Here is a 25191-nt window from a genome sequence, read left to right on the forward strand (position 1 = left end):
GCTTCCGGGCAGCTTCTCTCCCGTAGAATGGACCATCAAAGCCTTCTTCACCTCTCCCACGAACCCCTCCAGACTAAAGCATATGGCTGGCTGTTCCCATACAACAGTAGCCCAGGTGAGAGTCCTCCCAGGTGAGTGTGATGAGGTAGGCTATCTTGGAGCGATCCAAGGGGAAGGAGGAGGGCTGAAGCTCAAAGATGAGGGCACACTGAGCTAGAAACGCCCGCCAGGTGCTCGGCTTTCCATTGAAGCGTTCCCGGGGGAGGTAAGCGGGGCTCCCGAGAAGGTGGAGTAAGCGGTGAGAGTGCACTGATAACAGCTGAGTTGCTGAGGGGTTATCTCCGTGGTAGGTTGTCCCCCAGACAACCTGTGGAATTGCTCCAGCAAAATGTCCAACGCCCGGTCATGGCATTCAGCCAATGTTTAAATTTGCACGATTAAACTGTGCTATAAGGTTAGCAAGGGAGGCCGAGTGTTGTATAGGCTCACTTTTTAAAGTATTCCAAGTATCAATTTTTTTATTTTTAAGAACTAACTTGATGGTTTATTAAGGCCTCCATAAGGCCACGAAGCAATTCCTCGTGCCTCCCAATGGTGGCTCCTTGGGAGGAGATGGCGTTGCGCAGCTGGCCCGGATAGGTGGGTCAACGGTACAGGACGGCAGGCAGGGTCAGGGTAGGCAGAGGTCAGTAATCCAGATGGGTGGGGCAAAGGTACAGGACGGCTCTTAGGGTCAGGGCAGACAGAAAAGGTAAAAAACAGGAAAATTAGAAAACAGGAACAATCGAGAGACAGGATGTGGTGGTTAATTTCTTTACTATCAAATGAGGGGAGACAACCGTATCACACAAGTCAGAGTTATACTTAAACTAAATCTTGAATCACTTATTAATAAGGGAGCAGGTCAATACAACACACACATATAAAGTGAATCGATTGTGTGCTCTACGATAATGATGGCTGGTTGACAATTCACGATCAAATGATTCGTTGAGAGCCCCAAGACAAAAGTACAAAGGTATTATATAGCCAAGATACACCCCTTTCAACCTACATGACGAACAACAGATACAGTGCCGTGCGAAAGTATTCGGCCCCCTTGAACTTTGCGACCTTTTGCCACATTTCAGGCTTCAAACAAAAAGATATAAAACTGTATTTTTTTGTGAAGAATCAACAACAAGTGGGACACAATCATGAAGTGGAACGACATTTATTGGATATTTCAAACTTTTTTAACAAATCAAAAACTGAAAAATTGGGCGTGCAAAATTATTCAGCCCCTTTACTTTCAGTGCAGCAAACTCTCTCCAGAAGTTCAGTGAGGATCTCTGAATGATCCAATGTTGACCTAAATGACTAATGATGATAAATACAATCCACCTGTGTGTAATCAAGTCTCCGTATAAATGCACCTGCACTGTGATAGTCTCAGAGGTCCGTTAAAAGCGCAGAGAGCATCATGAAGAACAAGGAACACACCAGGCAGGTCCGAGATACTGTTGTGAAGAAGTTTAAAGCCGGATTTGGATACAAAAATTTCCCAAGCTTTAAACATCCCAAGGAGCACTGTGCAAGCGATAATATTGAAATGGAAGGATTATCAGACCACTTCAAATCTAACAAGACCTGGCCGTCCCTCTAAACTTTCAGCTCATACAAGGAGAAGACTGATCAGAGATGCAGCCAAGAGGCCCATGATCACTCTGGATGAACTGCAGAGATCTACAGCTGAGGTGGGAGACTCTGTCCATAGGACAACAATCAGTCGTATATTGCACAAATCTGGCCTTTATGGAAGAGTGGCAAGAAGAAAGCCATTTCTTAAAGATATCCATAAAAAATGTTGTTTAAAGTTTGCCACAAGCCACCTGGGAGACACACCAAACATGTGGAAGAAGGTGCTCTGGTCAGATGAAACCAAAATTGAACTTTTTGGCAACAATGCAAAACGTTATGTTTGGCGTAAAAGCAACACAGCTCTTCACCCTGAACACACCATCCCCACTGTCAAACATGGTGGTGGCAGCATCATGGTTTGGGCCTGCTTTTCTTCAGCAGGGACAGGGAAGATGATTAAAATTGATGGGAAGATGGATGGAGCCAAATACAGGACCATTCTGGGAGAAAACCTGATGGAGTCTGCAAAAGACCTGAGACTGGGACGGAGATTTGTCTTCCAACAAGACAATGATCCAAAACATAAAGCAAAATCTACAATGGAATGGTTCAAAAATAAACATATCCAGGTGTTAGAATGGCCAAGTCAAAGTCCAGACCTGAATCCAATCGAGAATCTGTGGAAAGAACTGAAAACTGCTGTTCACAAATGCTCTCCATCCAACCTCACTGAGCTCGAGCTGTTTTGCAAGGAGGAATGGGAAAAAATGTCAGTCTCTCGATGTGCAAAAGAGAGAGACATACCCCAAGCGACTTACAGCTGTAATCGCAGCAAAAGGTGGCGCTACAGAGTATTAACTTAAGGGGGCTGAATAATTTTGCACGCCCAATTTTTCAGTTTTTGATTTGTTAAAAAAGTTTGCAATATCCAATAAATGTCGTTCCACTTCATGATTGTGTCCCACTTGTTGTTGATTCTTCACAAAAAAATACAGTTTTATATCTTTATGTTTGAAGCCTGAAATGTGGCAAAAGGTCGCAAAGTTCAAGGGGGCCGAATACTTCCGCAAGGCACTGTATATAGAATGGGTCACAAGGTTAAGATTTGTATGAAAGATACCTATAATACATAGCCGACAGTATCTGCTGTGTCAACAGTTTTCATTGTGTAGAGACCAGTGTCTGGCCCTCTGACTCCAAACTGGAGCCATCTCTCCCTGGTATGGTATAGAACAGAAACATTAACTCGTGCTCTGGAATGCTCTTTAGGTTTTATCACCCAAAAGACATGGTAAATCTCCTGTCAGTGTTATCTCCCTGAGACCCATCCTCAGTAGAACACACACACAATAGTTAAGAATACTCTATTCTGTTGAATAAAACAAACATTTGATGCAATTAAAGTATTATAACAATCTTTCAATTTTACACTCACATTCCCCCATTTTGAGAATCCTCTCAATTTATGAGAAAATTACAAGATTAAAGAACATTCATTCACATGTAGAAAATGCATACATTCTACATAAACCAAGAAGTACAAAAACAATAACTGATTGCATGGTATCCTGCACGTGACCGAATGCCACAGCACTGGCTCAACCTCCTTCGAGGAAACGTAAGCACTGTCTCCCATTTCAACCTCCAACACATTTTCTAAGTATTATAGCAATTTGTCTGGGAAGGTTATGATACACAGTCACCTGCACGAACCCATGAAGAAAAACAAAAAATGCATACAGTTTATGAGATTCAAAGCTATATATTCATAGACAGTGAAAAGCACTTATTTAATACATAGTCCAGTGTATGCAACAATGGAGTTTAACAAAATAAGCTTTAGTTATCCATCATACTTCAATGGGTCAGCATGGTGGAAATAACTATTTCCATCCCAGAAACGGATATTAGCATATCCAGGTAGTGACTCCGAGTTAAGGTCAAATTTATTCCATTGGTGCCTAATGAAAATGACCCAAGACAAGCATCATGATTCCACTATTAGTGGAATGCCTATAGAGCAAATAGATTAGGATCACTCTCCAGATCAGAGTTCACCCTCTCCATTCACCAGGGCATGTTGATAATAGTGTCGACATCTTTAGTTCATAACAACGATCAAAGCAATCAATCCTAACACATGCATTGCTTCATTCATATAAGTATTAACATACTAAACTCAAATCAACCCTTCAGTTTAAAAAATCATTCCGTTTCCAAATCATAATTAAAAATCAAATGAATTCTCCAGACAGAATTTAGAATGACATTACTCAGTAATTCAAATTGGTCCTATCACTCAAAGTAAAAAAAAAACTACATTTTACACACATCAACATTGGCAGAATCTAAATTATATTAAGATCCAGTCAAAAACCCAATTCATTCTACTATTAACTTTTTTTTAGCACAATTATTATTACGGATACAGGTATCCTGTGTGTGTATTTGTTTTCTCTCCTTCTGCCCTAGTCACAGGTGGCAGTAATCAGTCGCCAATCAGTCACCACTGAAGACACACCTGCTCCTTTTCCTTTACCCTTGGTTTAAAAACTCAGTCAGTAGTTTTCCCAAACTCTCTCTCTCTCTCTCTTTTGTTTTTGTGCCTACATGTCACATTTGTCTGTTATCCTGTGAGTATGTATTGTTGTGGTGTATGACTGTTTGTTAGTTGGTGTGAAAAGGGGATACCAAGCCAAGTCGCCCATGGGCATACATTACTCCTAGGAAAACATTGTCTAAATACCCAAGTTAGAACTGGTCGGACCACCCACTGTATTTTATTGGTTAGTTCGCTAGCTGTGCTTGAAGCAGGTAAGACTAGCTTAGGGGTTTTGGGATATTTATTATTTTTTTCCTTGGGTCCAGCTCAGCCCCTTTTTCCCACACCACATTGCCGTGTGTTTAAAATAAACCCGAAGTGTTTGACGGTAGATTTAAGTTGTCTGTGGATTTCTTTTAGTTCTCACTGTTCACTGTTATGATTTGCATGAGATATGTTACGGGTCTCGTTTCCATCCCCCCCTAGACTGCAGGGCCAAAGGGGTTCGTAACAATTATAATACAGATCAGTATCCCAATGCATTATTCATCTAAATTACTATAATTGGATGTAGTGTAGACTTCTACAATCAACACTATACTCCAAAAGTCAAAAACAATTTTGGGTACAATTGACCCCCCCCCCCCTCCCGGCACTGATTCTTCTGGCGTTCTTTTCGTTGTCTTTTGATAGCTTTACAGTTCAAAGTGGATGGCCATGATAATGTCCCAATTTCAATGTCTCACCTCAGCCGCCATCACCTTTACCACCCACCCATGTCTTGTCCATTCGTCAACCAGTATACCAGCAACATTAGAGAAGTTTAGAACAGATCTCTCCCCATGCTCACTCCATGTGGACTCCTCTCACACTCTGAGAAAAGACATGAGAGAAAAGCAGTTGATAGCTTAGATTGGATGCTGTACACCGGTTGCTGGCTCGGACTTGTTTCCTTCGGTAGAAGTGGTTTGGACAGGGCCTTATTCAACGCCTTTGTCACTCTTCTTCAGCCAGTTAGAGGGGGTTTTGAGGTACACACACTGTTCGGTCCAATTATCTCTTTCATGCATTAAGATGCCGTCTGATGTCACTTTTCATGATAACCTCGAGAGGACAGATCAGAAAAACAGTTAGTTCAGTTCATTAACGATATGATAAATTATTACTTTTACCAATTATTCATATAACAAATGTCTAAACATATGTCAAAGAGAATAACAACACATTCTATTGAAACTATTCTTTCAAATTGGCTTATACTCCCCATCACACTGTCAACTTCATCGCAGAGCCACAGGATCAGGAAGTTAGCCCTATAACCCATCGGGAATAGAACAGAACAAACGACACAACAATACACTCGTTCATATATCACTCCATACACTCCTACACATCACTCAAGGTGTGTAAACTTCAATCCAAAACCTCAGAGGACTGTACCCTCCCCCATTTTGACACATAACTCTCCATGTGAGTAATGTGTAAAAAATTTTTTTTTTAAATAAAACACTACAATTGGTCAAAAAATAAAACAACATTTCAAATAACAAAATCAAATTCAAATCACTCGTCTTAACGACTCCAGAAAGAAAAATAATTGTACCCATACGGTCATAGGAAAATAGACGTAAGGCAGCCTACCCATAGTCAAAGGAAATGCCTTCTCCTTCTTCACATTGATCCAAATCACAAATATGGCTAAGAACTATAAACTTCATCAAAATTATCAATATTACAAAAGACCTTGAAATCAGTATTACAAATTACCTTCATTTCATTGTCAAAATGGCTTTCCAATGAGGGTGATCAAACCACAATGGAAAGTCATGACAGAGGTCAGAGGTCATACAAACCCTTCAAAGAAGTGTTTCTTACTATATTAGATAAGTTAATGAAAAACAGTCAAACATTTCATACATGTTGTGTCACAGGTTTCCATTACAGTCCTTTATCAAAATCATGAATGTATTTAATTAAAACTCAGAAAATAAAAACTTCTGAAACTTCCATGTGTGTGCATGCCCCTTTAAGATACATTGGCACTAAGACAAATGGAAAACCCATGAAACCCAAAGAAAATAGAACACACAAATCAAACATAGTATTTTAAAAACACCAACACATAGTCATAACAAGTGTGTTGTGTGTGGGTATTTGCAAACCTTAACGAACTGGCAACAGACAAACAGAGAACACAGGTATAAATACACAAGGGAAAATGGGGATGATGGGTGACACCTGGAGGGAGGTGGAGACAATCACAAAGACAGGTGAAAAAGATCAGGGTGTGACAACTTTGTCATCAAAGTCTAGCATTCTCTAGATTTATGGTGCTTTCAAGACAACTGGGAACTGAAAAAAAGGTTGAATCATGATGACGTCAGTGATCTTTGGGTGGTAGCTCTAGAAAGAGTCCCGAGTTCCTAACTAACAATTCTGAGTTGGATGACCGTTTAAAATATATTTTGCCAGTCAGAGCTCTTTTTTCCCCAGAGTTCCCAGTTTTCTTGAACTCACTAAAGTCAGATTTCCCAGTTCCGAGTTAACAGTTGTTTTGAGCATGGCCAATGTTGAATGTTTATCATTTTAAGCTTGGAAAAGAGACCCTTAAACCCAGAATAGGGACCACACAGCCACTCCACTGAATAGGAGGCTAGTGATTGCTTTGCAGTGCTTGCAGTTCGCAACTGATTCCTTTCAAACCACTCATTGTGTAATGTTCAATGGCCGATGAGCACCGATACATTTTAGCTATATTTTATCTTCATTATTTCTCTTCATATGACAAGGATTAAAAAGGATTTGACAGTGGATTGTCGACGTGATTCATGAAGATGATTGCTAGCTAAGATATTGAAAGTATGATGTTGACATGATCAGTCCAATCAAAGCTACTGTAGATATAATGTGATTTGACATAATTTTATCTGTGGCCAATGACCTTGAGCCTTCTTGGATGGGCTCTTCTATTGTAACTCTATGGCAGCACCCAAGGGGCTTGAATTTTGAGCTCTACCCTTAGATTTGGCAGTGACGTAGTGTCCCAATGAGTGACAGAACTCTGAGCCAATTATGGCGCGACTAGAAAACATTCCCAAGCCCTACGCTCCATATTTTCCGCTGGCTGCCCCACCAGCACAGTCAAATAAAGACGTATCCCCCCGTCCCTGATGAGGAGCGCAGCAGCGGAGGTTCTCCACTTTTGTCTGTCTTTTGGCCATCATCTCAACCGTGCCACAGCTTTGCTGCTGCAGTTAGAACTTGTCTTTAAAGACATATGCAGTAGTACAAATAGGATATTAGTTATTCATGTTTCTGTCTGTACTGGCATCAGTTGAGATAATAATAAACCGTCATTATGCCGTGACAGGCCTGGTCAAGCTTAATCATAGTCAGTTCCTTCTGACAATCAGCCGAGATGTTCTTAAGTCCAGGTATGGAGCCTTCAGCAATGGCTAGAGTCCAGTGTTCTGCCTCAGCCGTCATATCGGGAAGAGCACTGGCTTCTGTACATGCGTATTCACTGAGGCTTAGAAAGACAATACAATGCAATATAGCCAATGCAGTGGCAACGTGACGAGATCCACCCAACTCAACAGAGCAGTCATACGCTAAGGATGCTTGGGGTGTTTATGTGTAAGTAATGTAGAAGTTGTCCACAGTCTAATAAAACAAGTATTACAATGTTGTGTTCCCCACAGGGACTGTGACGTGAGTCAGATAAACTACATGTATGCCCAGTACGTGAAGAACACCATGGAACCTCTGAACATCTCTGACGTCACCAAAGACCAACGCTTTCCCTGGATGGTCAGTACTGAACATGATCTGTTCCAGAATGTTCATCCTATGTTGGCCATCTTTTTTGTTGTTGTCCAGAGCCTCTAGTTGTGGTTCTTTGTTTCCTTCAGAGTGAAAACCCAGAGCACCCCAGTAACCAGATCAAGAGTTTGCTCTGTACTCCTATCAGGAACGGGAAGAAGGATAAAGTAATAGGTACCTACCTCTGTCTGTCTGTCTGTCTGTCTGTCTGTCTGTCTGTCTGTCTGTCTGTCTGTCTGTCTGTCTGTCTGTCTGTCTGTCTGTCTGTCTGTCTGTCTGTCTGTCTGTCTGTCTGTCTGTCTGTCTCTCTCTCTCTCTCTCTCTCTCTTTATGATTTGTGTTTACAGATATTGCCCTATTGTATCCTTATTCATTAGTCGCAACCAATAGTTTTCCCTCTCATTCATTAATGCATCCTTAGCATCAGCATAATTTGCATTTGCATTTATAACCTAACATCATTAGCTGAGATCATTACAAGACCTAAACAGGTCTTTCTTGTAAAAGAGATTTGAATTGCATGTATGAATAAAGGCACAAATAGATCAGTTAATTAGCTGGGCAGTGGTGTAACCATAATGTATGTCCCCCCACTCCCCAATGATCAAACAGAACAGGTCCCTTTAGCCTCTCAACCAACTGCCTGGAGAGTCCAGGAGACACTCAGATCAAAAGACAACCTACTGCCACTAGACTTTAATATAGAATTTATTACCATACCTCCCCTTCCCCTTCTACACTCAACTTAATTTCCTTAGAATTCATTTATTGATTCAAACGTGGACATTATATGTTCTTAGTAGCTCTGACACTGACATTAATGAAGCCGTATACATTTTATTCCCTAGTGTAACTCACTCCGGATAAGTCACATTGTAAAAATAAGCCACCTATAATGTCAAGCAGGATATGTAGGAGAAAGGGCAGCTGAAGGTAAAGGGGAAGGATCAGAGTGTTGGTTGATGACACGTCTCCATGATGTTGACTAGTAAGTAGGTCTCCAGGCTGAGGATAGGGCAGGTGTTTTATACATTAGAACTTTGCTGTCAACCAACATTTATGGGACTATTAGTCATGGAGTAGATGGAGCTTTTAGTTTCAGACAAGACGTCCCTCACAGCGAACTATTGAATATTGAAAATGAGAAGCAAACTAAAGTTTTGTCCCCTAAGTGTCTGGAATGTGTGTCAGTTCGTGGTGGGAAAAATAAGAAACTTAAAAAGAAAAAAAAAGAAGCACAACACTTTTTTTGTCCTGTGTGTCTGCAACTGTGTGTCAGTTCGATGTTTTGTCTGGTGTGTGTGTGTCATTAACGTCCTGATATGTTTCCGACATTTACCCCTATGTCGGGTCTTGAAGGTGTGTGTCAGTTGGTGAACAAGATGGATGAGGCATCAGGGAAGGTGAAGTCCTTCAACCGAAACGATGAACAGTTCCTGGAGGCCTTCGCCATCTTCTGTGGACTGGGTATACAGAACACCCAGATGTATGAAACAGTGGAGAGAGCCATGGCCAAACAGGAGGTCACATTGGAGGTAAGAGACACAGGTCTCAGGTCAGTTTGGAGTTTTACATCCTAATGGTTCATGGTAATATTGAGGGAAGGTACTGTAAGATAATGCTAGCTCAGTGCCTCTGTAGGCAACTGCAATATGGAGACCTTGGGGGATCGAGAGTAACAGCGATGGTTACCAATAGGAAAGACTGGCTAGTCTTCTCCACACTCTGCTCCGTCTTCCCCCGCGTTAAAACAGAACTAGCGTGATCACTCCAACTCTATCCTAGACCTCTTCAGGCCTCGATGACGTATGTATCCCCCTCCTCTCCTCCGGTCCTCCCGCTCTCCTGTTCTCTCCCTGACTGTTCTATTCTGGAGCTGTCACTGTCAGGGCTCCCCGGTGACGTCCCCTCTCGGCTGCAGCTGACACTCTCCCCGCCGTTACCCAGCAGCCACCACTTCAGCCCATTCTCCAGCGGCGCTGTAGCCGTCACAAGGACTGACCTCTTCTAGCTTTCTCAGTTTTTCTCCCCCAATTATCAATGACAGGCCTCTGATATGGATGGACTTGGGGTTGAAGGATGTGTGTGTGGCAGGGCTGTCTGTCTGAGGTCAGAAACATCTCATGGGGGAGGAAATCTGTGAAAGTGTCATCTACCAAAATGTGAAATCTGTTTTTTATTTGTATACTCGGTCAGAGCGATTGTGTTGACTTTTAAGGAGAACAGTCGCTGTGTGTTTGTGTGTGTCATTCTCAGGTCCTCTCGTATCACGCCTCTGCTGCAGAGGAAGAGACACGGGCGCTGCAGGTAACCGCGGTAAATTACAATTTATTAACTTAACACTACACACACACACACACACACACACACACACACACACACACACACACACACACACACACACACACACACACACACACACACACACACACACACACACACACACACACACACAATGCCAGACAGATGTCTTCCATCAGGCAGTATAAAGATGAGTGGACTTCAGCCATCATGTAACGAGACCCAGCGCTGATTCAGCGTGTAAACCCAACCAATTAGTAACACAATATGGCCGACTCTCACACTGATACATACATTAAGACCTATGGGGATAATGGACTGAAGAAAGAAAGAACAGGAAAAAAGACCGCAGTAGGATTTAAAAGTGAAAGTATGCACAATACCCATTCCAGAAAGCCTATTTAAAGGCCCGAATCATTTGCTTTGAAAGATTCTCAATGATTAATTGGGGTTAAAGAGAATAATCCGACTCCTGCCAGCTAATGCTAAGGTGTCAGCATATTTAACTCCTTATGAAGTAATTCAGGTGGCGAGTCTTTAGGTCTGCCGCTAGCTGCCATAATATATGGATTAGAGTGGGAGCAGCTATTTAGTTAATATGACTCATTTAACGACTTGTCCAATTATATTCTAACTGTGCACATGAGGAGACACTACGACCACATAGGGAGAAGGGCTTTGTTTAAGGCCTTCATTAGCTTTTACTTTGTCTCTTTTTAGTTTCCTTCTTCTTTTCTTTCTTTCTCTTCCTTTCTTTTTTTCTTTTTTTGTTACATTTTCAGATAAATCCATACGGCTTTCTCTGAAACTTGGTCCCACCCCCGAACACTATTAGACGCTCATTTATACTGCGTGACCTTTTCCGAAGATCATACGGCATTTTCATATCCTGAGATGAAATGGCCTGATGACGAAAATCTAATTATATATTTTCCCTGAGGCAGTGGAGGCTGTAGTATGGTGGCTGATGAGGTACAGCACAGTATCATATCTGGGCCACGGACTCCTTTTTAGGCCATATCACCCTCCCCAGGCAGTGTTCCGTCACTGAGCCGTTGACTCTCTGAAGTATTGATGTTTCCCTAGTTAGAATGATTTAATATTTATTAATTTATTTTATTTAACCTTTACTTAATCAGGAAGGGCTCATTGAGATTTAAAATCTCTTTTTCAAGAGCGTCCTGGCCAAGATAGGCAGCACCAAGTCATTACAAGAATTACAGACAAACAATGTGAAAAACTGCAAGTAAATCTAGTAAAAACCATAGAATTCACAAGAGTAGAACAAAATCAAAAACAGCCATTTAAAAACATTGACAGGTCAGGGAATCAGTCTCAAGATCATTCATCAGTGATTTAAAAATACCAATCGGGACAAGTTCTAAAAGTATTTTGTAAGGAGTTCCAAGACGATGGCGCAGAGCACATAAAAGAACAATAGAAATGCCCAAATAAAAAGGTAGTAAACCCAAAATGGCTTTGTAAATAAAAGTATACCAGTGCCTGAGCCTATGAGTGACTAGAGAAGGCCAGCGAACCCTGGTATACAAAGTGCAGTGGTGCGTAAGGGTTTTAGCAGTTTAAAATAAATCTCAAAGTGCCATGGTAAAGGGTGTCAATTGATCTCAAACACTGAGCGGAAGCATTCATACTGTATGTCTGTTATAGATTATGGGGATATTATTTACATGCATGCTACGGCATCAACACTTAAATCACTGGATGCTAATTATCATTGCGCACTTAGGTTTATTACGGGTGCTAGCTACAGAACTCACCACTGTGTTGTATATCAAAACGTGGGTTGGACTTCGCTGTCTAATGCAAGTTATTGTGCTGTTAGTGGGAATAACCTGTGTGTAAATGTAATCTGTCGCTGTATTTTTTTGTGTTATCTGTGATCGTCTTGTCTTGTGTAGTTTCTTAATCATTGTGCCTAAACTTTATGTGTAAACATGTATACGCAGGGCCCAGCTGTGAAAGAGACCTTGGTCTCAGTCTGTGTTCCTTGTTGAAATAAAGGTGTAAAATTTAAAATATATAAATAAAAACGTCTTCTCTGTGGCTCAGTCGGTAGAATATGATGCTTACAATGCCAAGGGTTGTGGGTTCGATTCCTGGGATCACCCATGTGTAAGGAATGTGGATAAAAGCGTATGCTAAATGGTGTACACTGTATCTATGGTGGTGGTGGTAGTTATGCTTTCTGTCTGACAGAATAATATTACGGGATTCCCCTGCTTTCGCTCTTTTATCTCTCTCAGTCCCAACGGCTTCTCTCTGTCTCTCTCCGTCTGAGCTGGCTCTGCTGCCAGAAAGAGATAGAGATTGAAACGACCAGACAGAGAGGTCAAGAAAATGCCAGAGTGTGTATATGCAAGATGGAGAAAGGAGGGGGCGGAGAGAGGAAGAGAGAGAGAGAGAGAGATGGAGAAAGGAAGAGAGAGAGAGAGAGGAGAGAGAGAGAGAGAGAGAGAGAGAGAGAGAGAGAGAGAGAGATGGAGAAAGGAAGAGAGAGAGAGAGAGATGGAGAGAGGAAGAGAGAGACGGCAACGGATATAGACGGTGACAGGGGGACAGAAATGGAGAAGGAGAGAGAGGATTAATATACAACCACAGATTAAAGAGGAAGTGATCCGAAATAAAGTAAGAGACGGAGTGGTTGAGACAGCAGAAGAGGAGAGAGAGAGAGATCCTGTGTGCATTAGGGGGTGTCCTGTCTGCTCTGTGTAGATGTGCCGTCTGTCAGTTGTAGGGGAGGCGAGCCGAACACAGATAGATGCTCCTCCTGTGTGCCTTAGACTCTGCTGATCACAGCTCATCGATTATTAATGCCTGCTATAGATCCCTGGTGTTTAGGGAGGGTATGTGGGCGTGTGAGCATGCGTGTGTCTATGTGCGTGCGTGTGTGCATACCTACAGCATATGTGTGTGTGTACCTGCGTGCATATCGTATATGAACGTGTGTGTGCGTGTGTGTGTGTGTGTGTGTGCATCCATCTCACACACTCCTCTACCCTCTCTCTCCCTCTGTATTTGAAGGCAGCCACTGTTCCGTCAGCCCAGTCTCTGCGCCTGATGGAGTTTAGCTTCAGTGACTTTGAGCTGTCCGACGCTGAGACCACTCAGGCCACCATACGCATGTTTGTAGACCTCAACCTGGTCCAGAACTTCCAGATGAAATACAAGGTTGGTGGGTGTGTGTGTGTGTGTGTTAATTGTAGTGTGTGTGTGTGTATACGCAACTGTGCATACAAGTGTTGACATAGATGTGTGTGTTTTTACATCCTAAAATACAGCCCCTCACCCCATTACATTATTAAGAGGTTCTCTAACGGCACAGTTAACCTCCGGAGTGCCCGCGGCGAGGACGGCTCATAAAGAGAGCCTTTGATAGGCTGTGAGGGCCCTACACAGAGCCCGGTTATTTTTCAGCTCTGTGAGTGAGAGCAGGCACGCTGACCACCCAAGTGTATAAACAAGAGCAGGTCAGCGCTCTAGTTCAGTGTCGGGCTGTACCTCACTGATCACTCCACTGCACTCCTATGAGGCATGGTTGACCATCACTGGCCTCAGAACAGCCATACAATTGAGAATTGAGAGGATACAGTATGAGAGATACCGTAGTGACCTGACCTTTCAGCAGTAACAATAGATTGGACTTGAACAGCATACAATGCAAAGCATTTTGAGGTTGAGAAAAGGGCAACATAAATGCCAATCAAATTCATTTTCGATTATTGGCATGTCAGGCGAAAAGTGTTAGCCACTACTGTGCATTGACTAATGGGGAATTGTTTTGGAAGCCGATGCCGGCAAATGGATGGACATGGGAAGATTGGATAAAGGTACGTCAGAAGTCAGAATGCCAGGCTGGCCAGATTATATCAAGCCCTACCGATTGAGGATGTGCAGATACTCGCTGTCACTGTTTACCATTTGGTCTGTTTTTGCCCTCTTCTCCTCCTCCTCCCCCACATCTTTCCCTCTTTCTCCCCACTTTTTCTTGTCTATCTCCTGCTGCGATCCCTTAACCCCCCCCTTTCCTCTCTCTCTGTAGAGTCTGTGCCAGTGGATCCTGAGCGTAAAGAAGAACTATAGGAAGAACGTGGCCTACCACAACTGGAGACACGCCTTCAACACCTCCCAGTGCATGTTCGCCCTGTTCAAATCTGGCCAGTTACAGGTGAGCTCAGCCAATCAATGTCCAGCAGGGCAGGGGTGCCGGGTCACGTCGTCCAATCAGTAGATAATCAACCCCAGCAGCACGTCTCGTGTGTGTTAGTTCGATCAATGGCTAATGAGTCACCGTGCTGTAACAGTGCCATGACTGGGTCCGTCCGACCATTGTGTTTTGTCAAGTCAGCATTGGCTTCCAGTAACCGCCATATTTAAATACCAAAACAACAAATATTCTCCACTACATCTGAATGTGTTACTCCGATATCTTGACTGATCTTGACTGAAAGTCATCAGATATTATGAAGAATATTGTTATTGCGAATAGCAAGTTGAAGACACTTGAACGGACACTTGAGCAGGCACTGTCTCAGACATAAACAGAACTCAACGTATCCCAAACACGCAGTTCCAGTTTAACCCGGTTCCCCTCGGTGCTCACACCCAGCTCTGTCCTGGTTGGCTTTGCAGCGGAAGCAGTAGGTTAAATGTTACACTCCCGTTGTTGCTAACAAATGTCTGTTGAGTTCATGTGTAAGCCGCTTTCTCAAGCAGACAGTGCTAAGAGCCTAACACCCCTCTCTGTAATGAGTGTGCGTGCGTGTCGAGGGTTGCGGTGTGAGTTTGTTTGCCGAACCATTTGTGTCTCGTTGGTCGTATTTATGACTTGTGATAAGCACCTGTGTGTTCTTTTGTCGAGGTAGTGGAGAGGAGGGGATATATGTGTGCGTACGTGTGGGGGTGTATGTATGTGTGTGGGTGTATATGTGTATGTGTGTGGGTGTATGTATGTGTGTGGGTGTATGTGTGTGGATGTATGTGTGTGGGTGTATGTATGTATGTGGGTTTATGTATGTGTGTGGGTGTATATGTGTATGTATGTATGTATGTATGTATGTATGTATGTATGTATGTATGTATGTATGTATGTATGTATGTATGTATGTATGTATGTATGTATGTGTGTGTGTGTGTGTGTGTGTGTGTGTGTGTGTGTGTGTGTGTGTGTGTGTGTGTGTGTGGGGCAAAAAAGTATTTAGTCAGCCACCAATTGTGCAAGTTCTCCCACTTAAGAAGATGAGAGAGGCCTGTAATTTTCATCATCGGTACACTTCAACTATGACAGACAAAATGAGAAAGAAAAATCCAGAAAATTACATTGTAGGATTTTTAATGAATTTATTTTCAAATTAAGATGGAAAATAAGTATTTGGTCAATAACAAAAGTTTATCTCAATACTTTGTTATATACCCTTTGTTGGCAATGACAGAGGTCAAACGTTTACTGTAAGTCTTCACAAGGTTTTCACACACTGTTGCTGGTATTTTGGCCCATTCCTCCATGCAGATCTCCTCTAGAACAATGATGTTTTGGGGCTGTTGCTGGGCAACACGGACTTTCAACTCCCTCCAAAGATTTTCTATGAGGTTGAGATCTGGAGACTGGCTAGGCCACTCCAGGACCTTGAAATGCTTCTTACGAAGCCACTCCTTCATTGCCCGGGCGGTGTGTTTGGGATCATTGTCATGCTGAAAGACCCAGCCACGTTTCATCTTCACAATGCCCTTGCTGATGGAAGGAGGTTTTCACTCAAAATCTCACGATACATGGCCCCATTCATTATTTTCTTTACACGGATCAGTCGTCCTGATCCCTTTGCAGAGAAACAGCCCCAAAGCATGATGTTTCCACCCCCATGCTTCACAGTGTTCTTTGGATGCAACTCAGCATTCTTTGTCCTCCAAACACGACGAGTTGAGTTTTTACCAAAAAGTTATATTTTGGTTTCATCTGACCATATGACATTCTCCCAATCAAACTTCAGATGGGCCTGGACATGTACTGGCTTAAGCAGGGGGACACGTCTGGCACTGCAGGATTTTAGTCCCTGGCGGCGTAGTGTGTTACTGATGGTAGGCTTTGTTACTTTGGTCCCAGCTCTCTGTTTCTGGGATTTTTGCTCACCGTTCCTGTGATCATTTTGACCCCACGGGGTGAGATCTTGCGTGGAGCCCCAGTTCGAAGGGAGATTATCAGTGGTCTTGTATGTCTTCCATTTCCTAATAATTGCTCCCACAGTTGATTTCTTAAAAAAAAGCTGCTTACCTATTGCAGATTCAGTCTTCCCAGCCTGGTGCAGGTCTACAATTTTGTTTCTGGTGTCCTTTGACAGCTCTTTGGTCTTGGCCATAGTGGAGTTTGGAGTGTGACTGTTTGAGGTTGTGGACAGGTTTCTTTTATACTGATAACAAGTTCAAACAGGTGCTATTAATACAGGTAACAAGTGGAGGACAGAGGAGCCTCTCAAAGAATAAGTTACAGGTCTGTGAGAGCCAGAAATCTTGCTTGTTTGTAGTTGAACAAATACTTATTTTCCACCATAATTTGCAAATAAATTCATTAAAAATCCTACAATGTGATATTGCTGTTCCATTGCACAACCTTCAAATATATGTCATAATTATGTACAATTCTGACAAATGAATTACGTTTGTTAGGAAGAAACGGTTTTCACACAGTTCGCAACGAGCCAGACGGCCTAAACTGCTGCATATACCCTGACTCTGCATGCACAGAACGCAAGAGAAGTGACACAATTTCCCTAGTTAAAAGAAATTTATGTTAACAGGCAATATTAACTAAATATGCAGGTTTTAAAAAATGTACTTGTGTATTGATTTTAAGAAAGGCGTTGATGTTTATGGTTAGGTACACATTGGTGCAACGACAGTGCTTTTTCTCGCGAATGCGCTTGCAAAGTCATCACCCGTTTGGCGAAGTAGGCTGTGATTCGATGATAACTTAACAGGCACCGCATTGATTATCTGCAACACAGGACAAGCTAGATAAACTAGTAATATCATCAACCATGTGTAGTTAACTAGTGATTATGTTAAGATTGATTGTTTTTTATAAGATAAATGTAATGCTACCTAGCAACTTACCTTGGCTCCTTGCTGCACTCGCGTAACAGGTGGTCAGCCTGCCACGCAGTCTCCTCGTGGAGTGCAATGTAATTGGCCCTAATCGGTGTCCAAAAATGCAGATTGACGATTGTTATGAAAACTTGAAATCGGCCCTAATTAATCGGTCGACCTCTAGTATGTATGTGGGTTTATGTATTTAATATTTTTATTTAATCTTTATATAACCAGGTAGGCCAGTTGAGAGCAAGTTTTCATTTACAACTGAGACTTGGACAAGATAAAGCTTATGTATGTGTATGTGTGTGGGTGTATGTATGTATGCGTGCATACGGTGTACATATGTGAACCTGTGTCTATGTTTGTTTGCTGGTAGCCTCCTATGGCCTTGTGATGGAAGTTGGTGCGGGGGTGCTTGTGTCTGTGTGTGTCTGTCAGTGTGTGTCTGTGGGTGTGTGTGTGTGTACTATGATCTTTGTAAAGGGAAACCCCAATGACATCTTTGTGGATGGTGTGCCTCATTCTCTTCTTCTCCCTCTCTTTCTCTCCCTCCATCTCTCTGTCTGTCAGAGTAATATGAGTGAGCTGGAGATCCTGGCCTTGATGATCGCCACCCTGAGTCACGACCTGGACCACAGAGGAGTCAACAACTCCTACATACAAAGGTAGGCTGTAATAGTGTGTGTGTGTGTGTGTGTGTGTGTGTGTGTGTGTGTGTGTGTGTGTGTGTGTGTGTGTGTGTGTGTGTGTGTGTGTGTGTGTGTGTGTGTGTGTGTGTGTGTGTGTGTGTGTGTGTGTGTGTGTGTGTGTGTGTGTGTGTGTGTGTGTGTGTGTGTGGTGTGTGTGTGCGTATGCATATCTTTCTCTCTCTGTGTGTGTGTTTGTGCGTGTGTGCGTGTGTGCGTGTGTGTGTGTATCTTTCTGTGTGTGTGTGTGTGCGTATATTTCTCTGTGTGTGTGTGTGCGTGTGCGTATCTCACAGTTCTGTGTGTAACTACTTCCATCAGGAGTGACCACCCCCTGGCCCAGCTCTACTGCCACTCCACCATGGAGCACCACCACTTTGATCAGTGTCTCATGATCCTCAACAGCCCAGTAAGAACACACACACACACTCATTCCGTCATTTACTCAGGAAATTGGATCACACTTGGGAGATGCTCTGCAGATGGTCATACTATCAACAAACTATCTGTTGATCAGCGTCTGCTTGCTAGGGTTACGTTAAGGTTAGGTTTAGAATAAGGTTAAGGTTAAGGTTAGGTTTAGAATAAGGGTACGGGTTAAGTTTAGGGTTAGGATAAGGGGTTAAGGTTAGGATTAGGGTTAGTAGATAGTTAGTTGAAATGTTATTGTAGAGCATCTACAGATGGGCTATCCAAATGAACTGTTACCGTAACTCGTTCAGTCAGTTCTGCATTTATTCTTCAGGAACAATAAAACGGCCGGCATCATTCGCCATAATGTATTTGAGATACATAGCAGGATGCTAGTGTTTCCTCATTTCCTCTTTAGTGCCAATTTCAAGTGCCTTATGGCACCCTATCCCCAATATAGTGCACTGCCTCTTACCGCTCACCACCCTGTCAGAAGTCGTGCACTGTATAGGGAGTATGTAATTTGGGTTGCAGTCCACGAGCTCCAGCTGCTAGTCTCTAGGAGATAACACTCCTCTATGGTGTAATAAAGCGCCACTTCATCTTTATGGGCACAGATTCACTGGAGAGCAACACTTAGTTCATCTGAGATGTAGTAGACACACACACACACACATTGACACACACCATTATACACACACATCGCAAAGAAAGGAGAGCAGATCCAATTGTTGAATTGATTTTGAGTGTTTTGTAATTTGTGTTGTCATGGCACCCATGCTATAGTTGAACTTGCTCAATAACTTGTATGCCCTGCCTCTCTCTCTTTCTCTCTCCATCTCCCTCCCTCTCTCTCTCTTTTTCTCTCCATCTCCCTCTCTCTTCATCTCCCTCTCTCTCTCTCTCCATCTCCCTCCCTCTCTCTTTCTCTCTCCATCTCCCTCCCTCTCTCTCTCCATCTCCCTCTTTCTCTCTCCATCTCCCTCCCTCTCTCTCTCTTTCTCTCTCCATCTCCCTCCTCCCTCTCTCTTTCTCTCTCCATATTCCTCCCTCTCTTTCTCTTTCTCTTTCCATCTCCCTCCCTCTCTCTCTCTTTCTCTCTCCATCTCCCTCTCTCTTTCTCTCTCCATCTCCCTCCCTCTCTCTCTCTTTCTCTCTCATCTCTCTCTCTCTCTCTCTCTCTCTCTCTCTCTCTCTCTCTCTCTCTCTCTCTCTCTCTCCCTCTCTCTTTCTCTCTCCATCTCCCTCCTCCCTCTCTCTTTCTCTCTCCATATCCCTCCCTCCCTCTCTTTCTCTTTCTCTCTCCATCTCCCTCCCTCTCTCTCACTTTCTCTCTCCACCTCCCTCCCTCTCTCTCACTTTCTCTCTCCACCTCCGTCCCTCTCTCGCTCTGTCCCTCCCCTCTCTCTCCCCCAGGGGAATCAGATTCTGAGCAGTCTGTCTCTGGATGAGTACAAGGCCACTCTGAAGATGATCGAGAGGGCTATTCTGGCAACGGACCTGGCTCTGTACATGAAGTAGGTTAAATGTCACACACAGCTGGCACGCTCACAGCGGGAGCCCATTCAAGTCAAATTTTATGCAGTTTTCATTATAACTTCAATTTAGGTTGATGGGCTGTGGAAAATGTCAAGGTGGAAGTAGAAACCCATTGGCCTATTCATTAGAAGATCCTATGATGATGTTCTGAAACTGTGATAAACTATATATCTCTCTCCCCCCACCTCTATCACACATTTATATTTTTTACACCCACCTCTCTCCTAATATCCCCTCCCTCTCCCTCCTTCTCCTCCCCCCTGTCTGAAGTGTGGGTGTATAACTAGACTGTAGGCGGAGGGGAGATGTGCAGTTAATTGGATATCTGTTTTATCTTTTCAGGAGGAGAGGAGAGTTCTTTGAGCTGACCAAGAACAGCCAGTTTGTCTGGGACGATGACTACCATAAAGACTTACTGAGGTTAGTGGACACCACATAGAGCATACCATCTTCACCATTCACCAAGGGACTGATTATTTGTGTCTGTCAAGGTCGGTATCAATTCCATTTCAATTCAGTCAATTTCGAAAGGCAATTGAAATTCCCTATCAAACATTCCCAATGAAAAAGTCCCCATAGAAAATAATATGCCGTTTTTTATTTATTTCACTTTCTAAATGGACTGGATTGAGGTGGAATTGACATGAACCCTGGTAGGGCTGGGAATTGCCAGGGACTTCACGATACGACATTATCACAACACTTAGGTGCGGATAAGATATGTAGGGCGATATGATGTTCCAGACATATTGCTCACTATGTCTGCTGCAGGGAGACAAAATAGAACATGAGAAAGTGAGTTTTGATTATTGGTGGGATTAAAGTGATGAGAATATGCTGACTCACTATTTGAAAAGAAGATGAGAACACGCTATAGGATGAAAATACCAGAGTTTTGGTGCAGGTACAGCCGACTAGCTCTAGCTAATATCATTATTTTGTACAATTCGATAGTTGGAGTCAAAGTATAAATATAATATTGTCCAAAAATGATATATGCGATGTGTAACTACACATTTTTACCCCCATCACTGTATAATATACCTGAGGGTACAAAATATTAGGAACACCCTCCTACTAATGAGGATGGTTTTTGTCATCAGAAAGGCCTTTTTGTGGGGAAAAACTAATTCTGAGAGGCTGGGCCTGGCTCCCCAAGTGGGTGGTCCTATGTCCTCCAAGGCCCACCCATGGCTACACCCCCTGCCCAGTCATGTGAAATCCATAGATTCAGGCCTAATGAGTTTATTTCAATTGACTGATTTCCTTATATGAACTTTAACTCAGCAACATTTTTGAAATTGTTTCATTTTGCATTTTATATTCAATGTTTTTGTGTTGGTTTATTACCCCCTGAAGGTCAATGCTGATGACCGCATGTGATATTTCTGCCATTACCAAGCCTTGGCCAATACAGAAGAGGGTAAGACTGTCCAGTTAGATAACTTTCACTACACTCAAGACTCACTTTATCAACCAAACTGTCTTGTTACTGGTATCTCCTTTGAAATCCTTAGAAACGTGTCTTTCTCCTTTATGAGGACCTCTGCCTTTTCTTTTCTCCCATTAAATTATGTTCTCTTTCTGTCGCTCTCTTTCTCCTTCTACCCGTCTCACTTCAACTCCCCTGTGTAAGTCTGTTTCTCCTGCTCCTCATTAGGCTCCCTAGGTGCAATGGAGGGAGAGGTTCAGACAGGCCTCTAGCCGTGTGTGTTTGTATGTGTGTGTGTGTGTGTGTGTGTGTGTGTGTGTGTGTGTGTGTGTGTGTGTGTGTGTGTGTGTGTGTGTGTGTGTGTGTGTGTGTGTGTGTGTGTGTATGATCAAAGAGCTAGATGCTCATTATAGGACAGACACAAACTGCTGTAGCCCTGTCCTCTCCTCTCCTCACATAATACCTACAGAACTGATATGCGCGCGCGCGCGCACGCACGCACACACACACAATCACAAATGCAATTCAGTACAGTCTTAACAGACAATCTGTGCACACACAGTCTCTTTCACATACATACACATTCCGTTGAGCTCAGTAGATATTATTAGAGTTGAAGCTATTTCAGCCAAGATGTGTACAAAAATGTCTTCTCCTCCCCCTTCCTCTCCTCCCCCGCATTCTCTCCTTTCCTCAACTGAACCCCTCCCCTCCCCCCAACCCCAACACCCCGCGGCTCTCTAGTCTTGATTACACAGCTCCAATCAGTGTTTCCGCAGATGGCTGCCACACACACACACTTCCTTGATTGGGGACCTGAGGCCCTAGTCAGATCTTATTGATCCCTTGTTAAGAGAAAGAGTCCATCAATGCAGCAGGGTTGTTGCTCTGTTCAGAAGCAGCAACCCTGCTGATTCTTTCTTTCTCTATATATTTTCTCGCTATTGCATCATTCCTGTGCTAGAAATGTCAAGGAACACTTTGTAGGGCGCTGAGCGAGTGCTATTGTGGGCTATCAGATCAAATTGGCAACAGATAACTTCCTTTTGATCCACATGACAGGAGTACGATTGGAGTACTATCCAGCCTCCGTTCCCTCTCAACCTGCCTCGTAATCACATTCATGTAAAACACCTCCGTTGAAATGCACAGATATCTGCGAAAGGCATGAACAAACTGAAAAGCCTGAGTAGGACAAACGATTGGCTGAAGCAATTGTTCAGATACAATCCTAGGGCTGCATCCTATCAAACCGGACTCGGCACGCGGTTGTCGAAAAGACTACGAGGGTTACATTTGTCCTTTAACCCGATTGAAACATCATTCCACTTTGAGGCACTTCTAAAAGCTGCCTGTCTCTCTCCATCTTCTCTTGCAGATAGCCGAGCTAGTGGCTACAGAGTTCTTTGAGCAAGGGGACAAGGAGAGACAAGAACTCAACATTGAGCCAATAGTAAGCACTTTTATGTCTGCACTTATTATTCTGTATTGCACTACTACATGGCTCAGTCGGGCCAATGCCATCGGAGATCAGGGTTTGTGAAATTGATTTTACAAGGCTCTGATTGTAATATCCTGGCAGATATCAATTTGAAAGCAAATTAGATTTGGACTTTAAAAAAAGTTATGTTTTCTGAAGTTTGTCTTCTTTCCTAGGATCTGATGAATCGGGAAAAGCGGGATAAGATTCCGAGCATGCAGGTATCGTTCATCGATGCCATCTGTACACAGTTGTATGAGGTGAGGCACACAAATGATTGATCTTTGTTTATCATGTTTAAGAAAAATGTCATTGGCCATATACCATAAACACTGACATAAGGAAGGTGCGCTATCATTCTCCCTGTTCCCCTCTCTCTCTCGGTCTGTCTGTCTGTCCATCAGACCCTGGCTGGTATGTCTGAGTCCTGTTCGCCACTACTCGAGGGCTGCCAGAAGAACAGGCAGAATTGGAAGATTCTGGCCGAACAGGGCGACAAAGGTTTCTTCAACGGAGTGGTATAGAAGTGGTCAGCGTCCCTCCTCCATCCCCACCATCACTCCATCCCTACACCACCCCACCCCCGAGCAGACGACATCAACACTAAGCTATATTTATAACCATAGTCTTTTTTTTCTTCTTTTTTTTTCTTGTTGTTGCACAAAGTCCTCTCCGTACATGAAGGAAGTCTCACTATGGTATATCCCTGAGTCTGAGGAAGTGAAGTAGACTGAACAGGAGAGGTTTGCGTGTGCACGGCTACTATCGGGCCTACTGAGCTCCAAGGAATCAATACGACACCGTAGTATTGTGGACAGAGCCGGGTTCAAGCAGTATTTGCAATCTCTCAAATAACTTGAGCTTGCCCGGAGTGCCAGATGGGCGGGGCAGGATTTGTACAATGGACTATTCCATTGGTGCCACTGCACCAGGAGAGCGCCATTAAAGACTACAAATACTATTTGAACCCAGGTCTTAGTACAAATACAACTTTACTTTCTACACACCGTACAGCACCACAGTAGGAAGCTTGTTTTGTAACACCAGGGTGCAGGCACACACCAAAGGTTTTGAGAGAACGTACATTTTTGTAACATTGTCACTCGTTATAACTATTGCATATTTATGTTTTATATATTTATTAGTTTTCTATACTGTATCGTCAGTTTCGTGTTGAGAACACACACACACACGTCTTTATAAAACAATGTATGTTTTATTACCAAACGATCCAAATGTCTCTGCTTTGAAAAATTCACTCGACCATCCATTCATGTGTGTATTTCTAGGGGTTGTAATTATTTTAACTTTGCAAATTGTAAAGGAGCCAAAGACTAGACACGTGGTCTAGAAGATTCCACTGCCTTCCTGTGACATGATAGGTATGAGGTCCAATTTCACAAGAACCTACTTGTATGTAGACACTTGTTGGCCCTCATTATGGACCAGCCCAGCAGGTGGTCATTTTTTAAACGTGTTGAATGTGAGGCTGGGGTGTCTCGTTGAAAGCAGAGCTTGACAGTCAAAAGCCCAAAATCAATTTGCAATATTGTCAGTCTACCTTGAGGTAATTTGTATTTATAGTGGAATATTTTAAAATGGCATTATAGAATTGTTTTTACATTTCTTCCAATACAGGGAATGACAGGACTGAATAACCACCCACTCGCTTTCAATCAGAAAATGACTCGTCTTTCTCTAAACTTTCTGCCTCCAACATTTACACAATATACTATAGTACTTTTCAGGTAGAGAAATGTGAACTGCATCACTGTCATTCACAGGAGAAACTCATCCAAATGTTACTTAACCATGTCCTAACTTGCAGCACTTATCCGTGTAGACGTACGTGGTCACTCCGAGGACCACAGTTGTTACTGTGGTTGTATTTTGTACTTGAAGAAGTTTCCAGAAATACCATTGTTCCTGAATTTGTGCTTAAAAAAAAGAAAAAAGAAGAGTTGCTTTTCTTTTTTTCAATTCCACACAGCTTTGTTCTCCGATTGGTATTTCTAGAAAAGATGTGTTACTTCACCAATGATAGACCTGTGTGTTGCAATGTGAAGTTACAGAATTCTAGAAAAGGTGGCTATGTGCAGTCACAGGACAGCAGCCCTGTGGGTTATTAGTGGAGGCTGAGGTAATACGATGTGTATCGCGGTTCCGTGTGAAGGGGTTTCCCCGTCCTGCTCGTCGACTCTGAAGAACACTGAGACAAGTTGAATGGTACATCCCATTAAAAGGATACTGCTTA

General features: G+C 43.0%; 1 protein-coding gene across 4 annotated transcripts in view; it reads left to right on the forward strand.

Annotated features, from left to right (window-relative positions):
- The window catches only part of LOC118369142 (cGMP-specific 3',5'-cyclic phosphodiesterase), a 113695-nt gene extending 88504 nt beyond the window's left edge, over positions 1-25191 (forward strand). For 3 of the 4 annotated variants that reach the window (XM_052495741.1, XM_052495742.1, XM_052495739.1), the window contains exons 9-22: positions 7864-7972; positions 8074-8158; positions 9344-9519; positions 10241-10300; positions 13328-13474; positions 14346-14471; positions 17960-18054; positions 18397-18484; positions 19903-20003; positions 20368-20445; positions 21385-21448; positions 22836-22910; positions 23114-23197; positions 23342-25191. In XM_052495741.1, the coding sequence (XP_052351701.1) occupies positions 7864-7972; positions 8074-8158; positions 9344-9519; positions 10241-10300; positions 13328-13474; positions 14346-14471; positions 17960-18054; positions 18397-18484; positions 19903-20003; positions 20368-20445; positions 21385-21448; positions 22836-22910; positions 23114-23197; positions 23342-23461 (1408 nt within the window). In that variant the 3' untranslated portion in view covers positions 23462-25191. The remainder of the gene's footprint in view (positions 1-7863; positions 7973-8073; positions 8159-9343; positions 9520-10240; positions 10301-13327; positions 13475-14345; positions 14472-17959; positions 18055-18396; positions 18485-19902; positions 20004-20367; positions 20446-21384; positions 21449-22835; positions 22911-23113; positions 23198-23341) is intronic. The other variant, XM_052495740.1, reaches the window with a different exon arrangement.

This window comes from Oncorhynchus keta, chromosome 35 (genome assembly GCF_023373465.1).
Source record: "Oncorhynchus keta strain PuntledgeMale-10-30-2019 chromosome 35, Oket_V2, whole genome shotgun sequence".
NCBI lineage: Eukaryota > Metazoa > Chordata > Actinopteri > Salmoniformes > Salmonidae > Oncorhynchus > Oncorhynchus keta.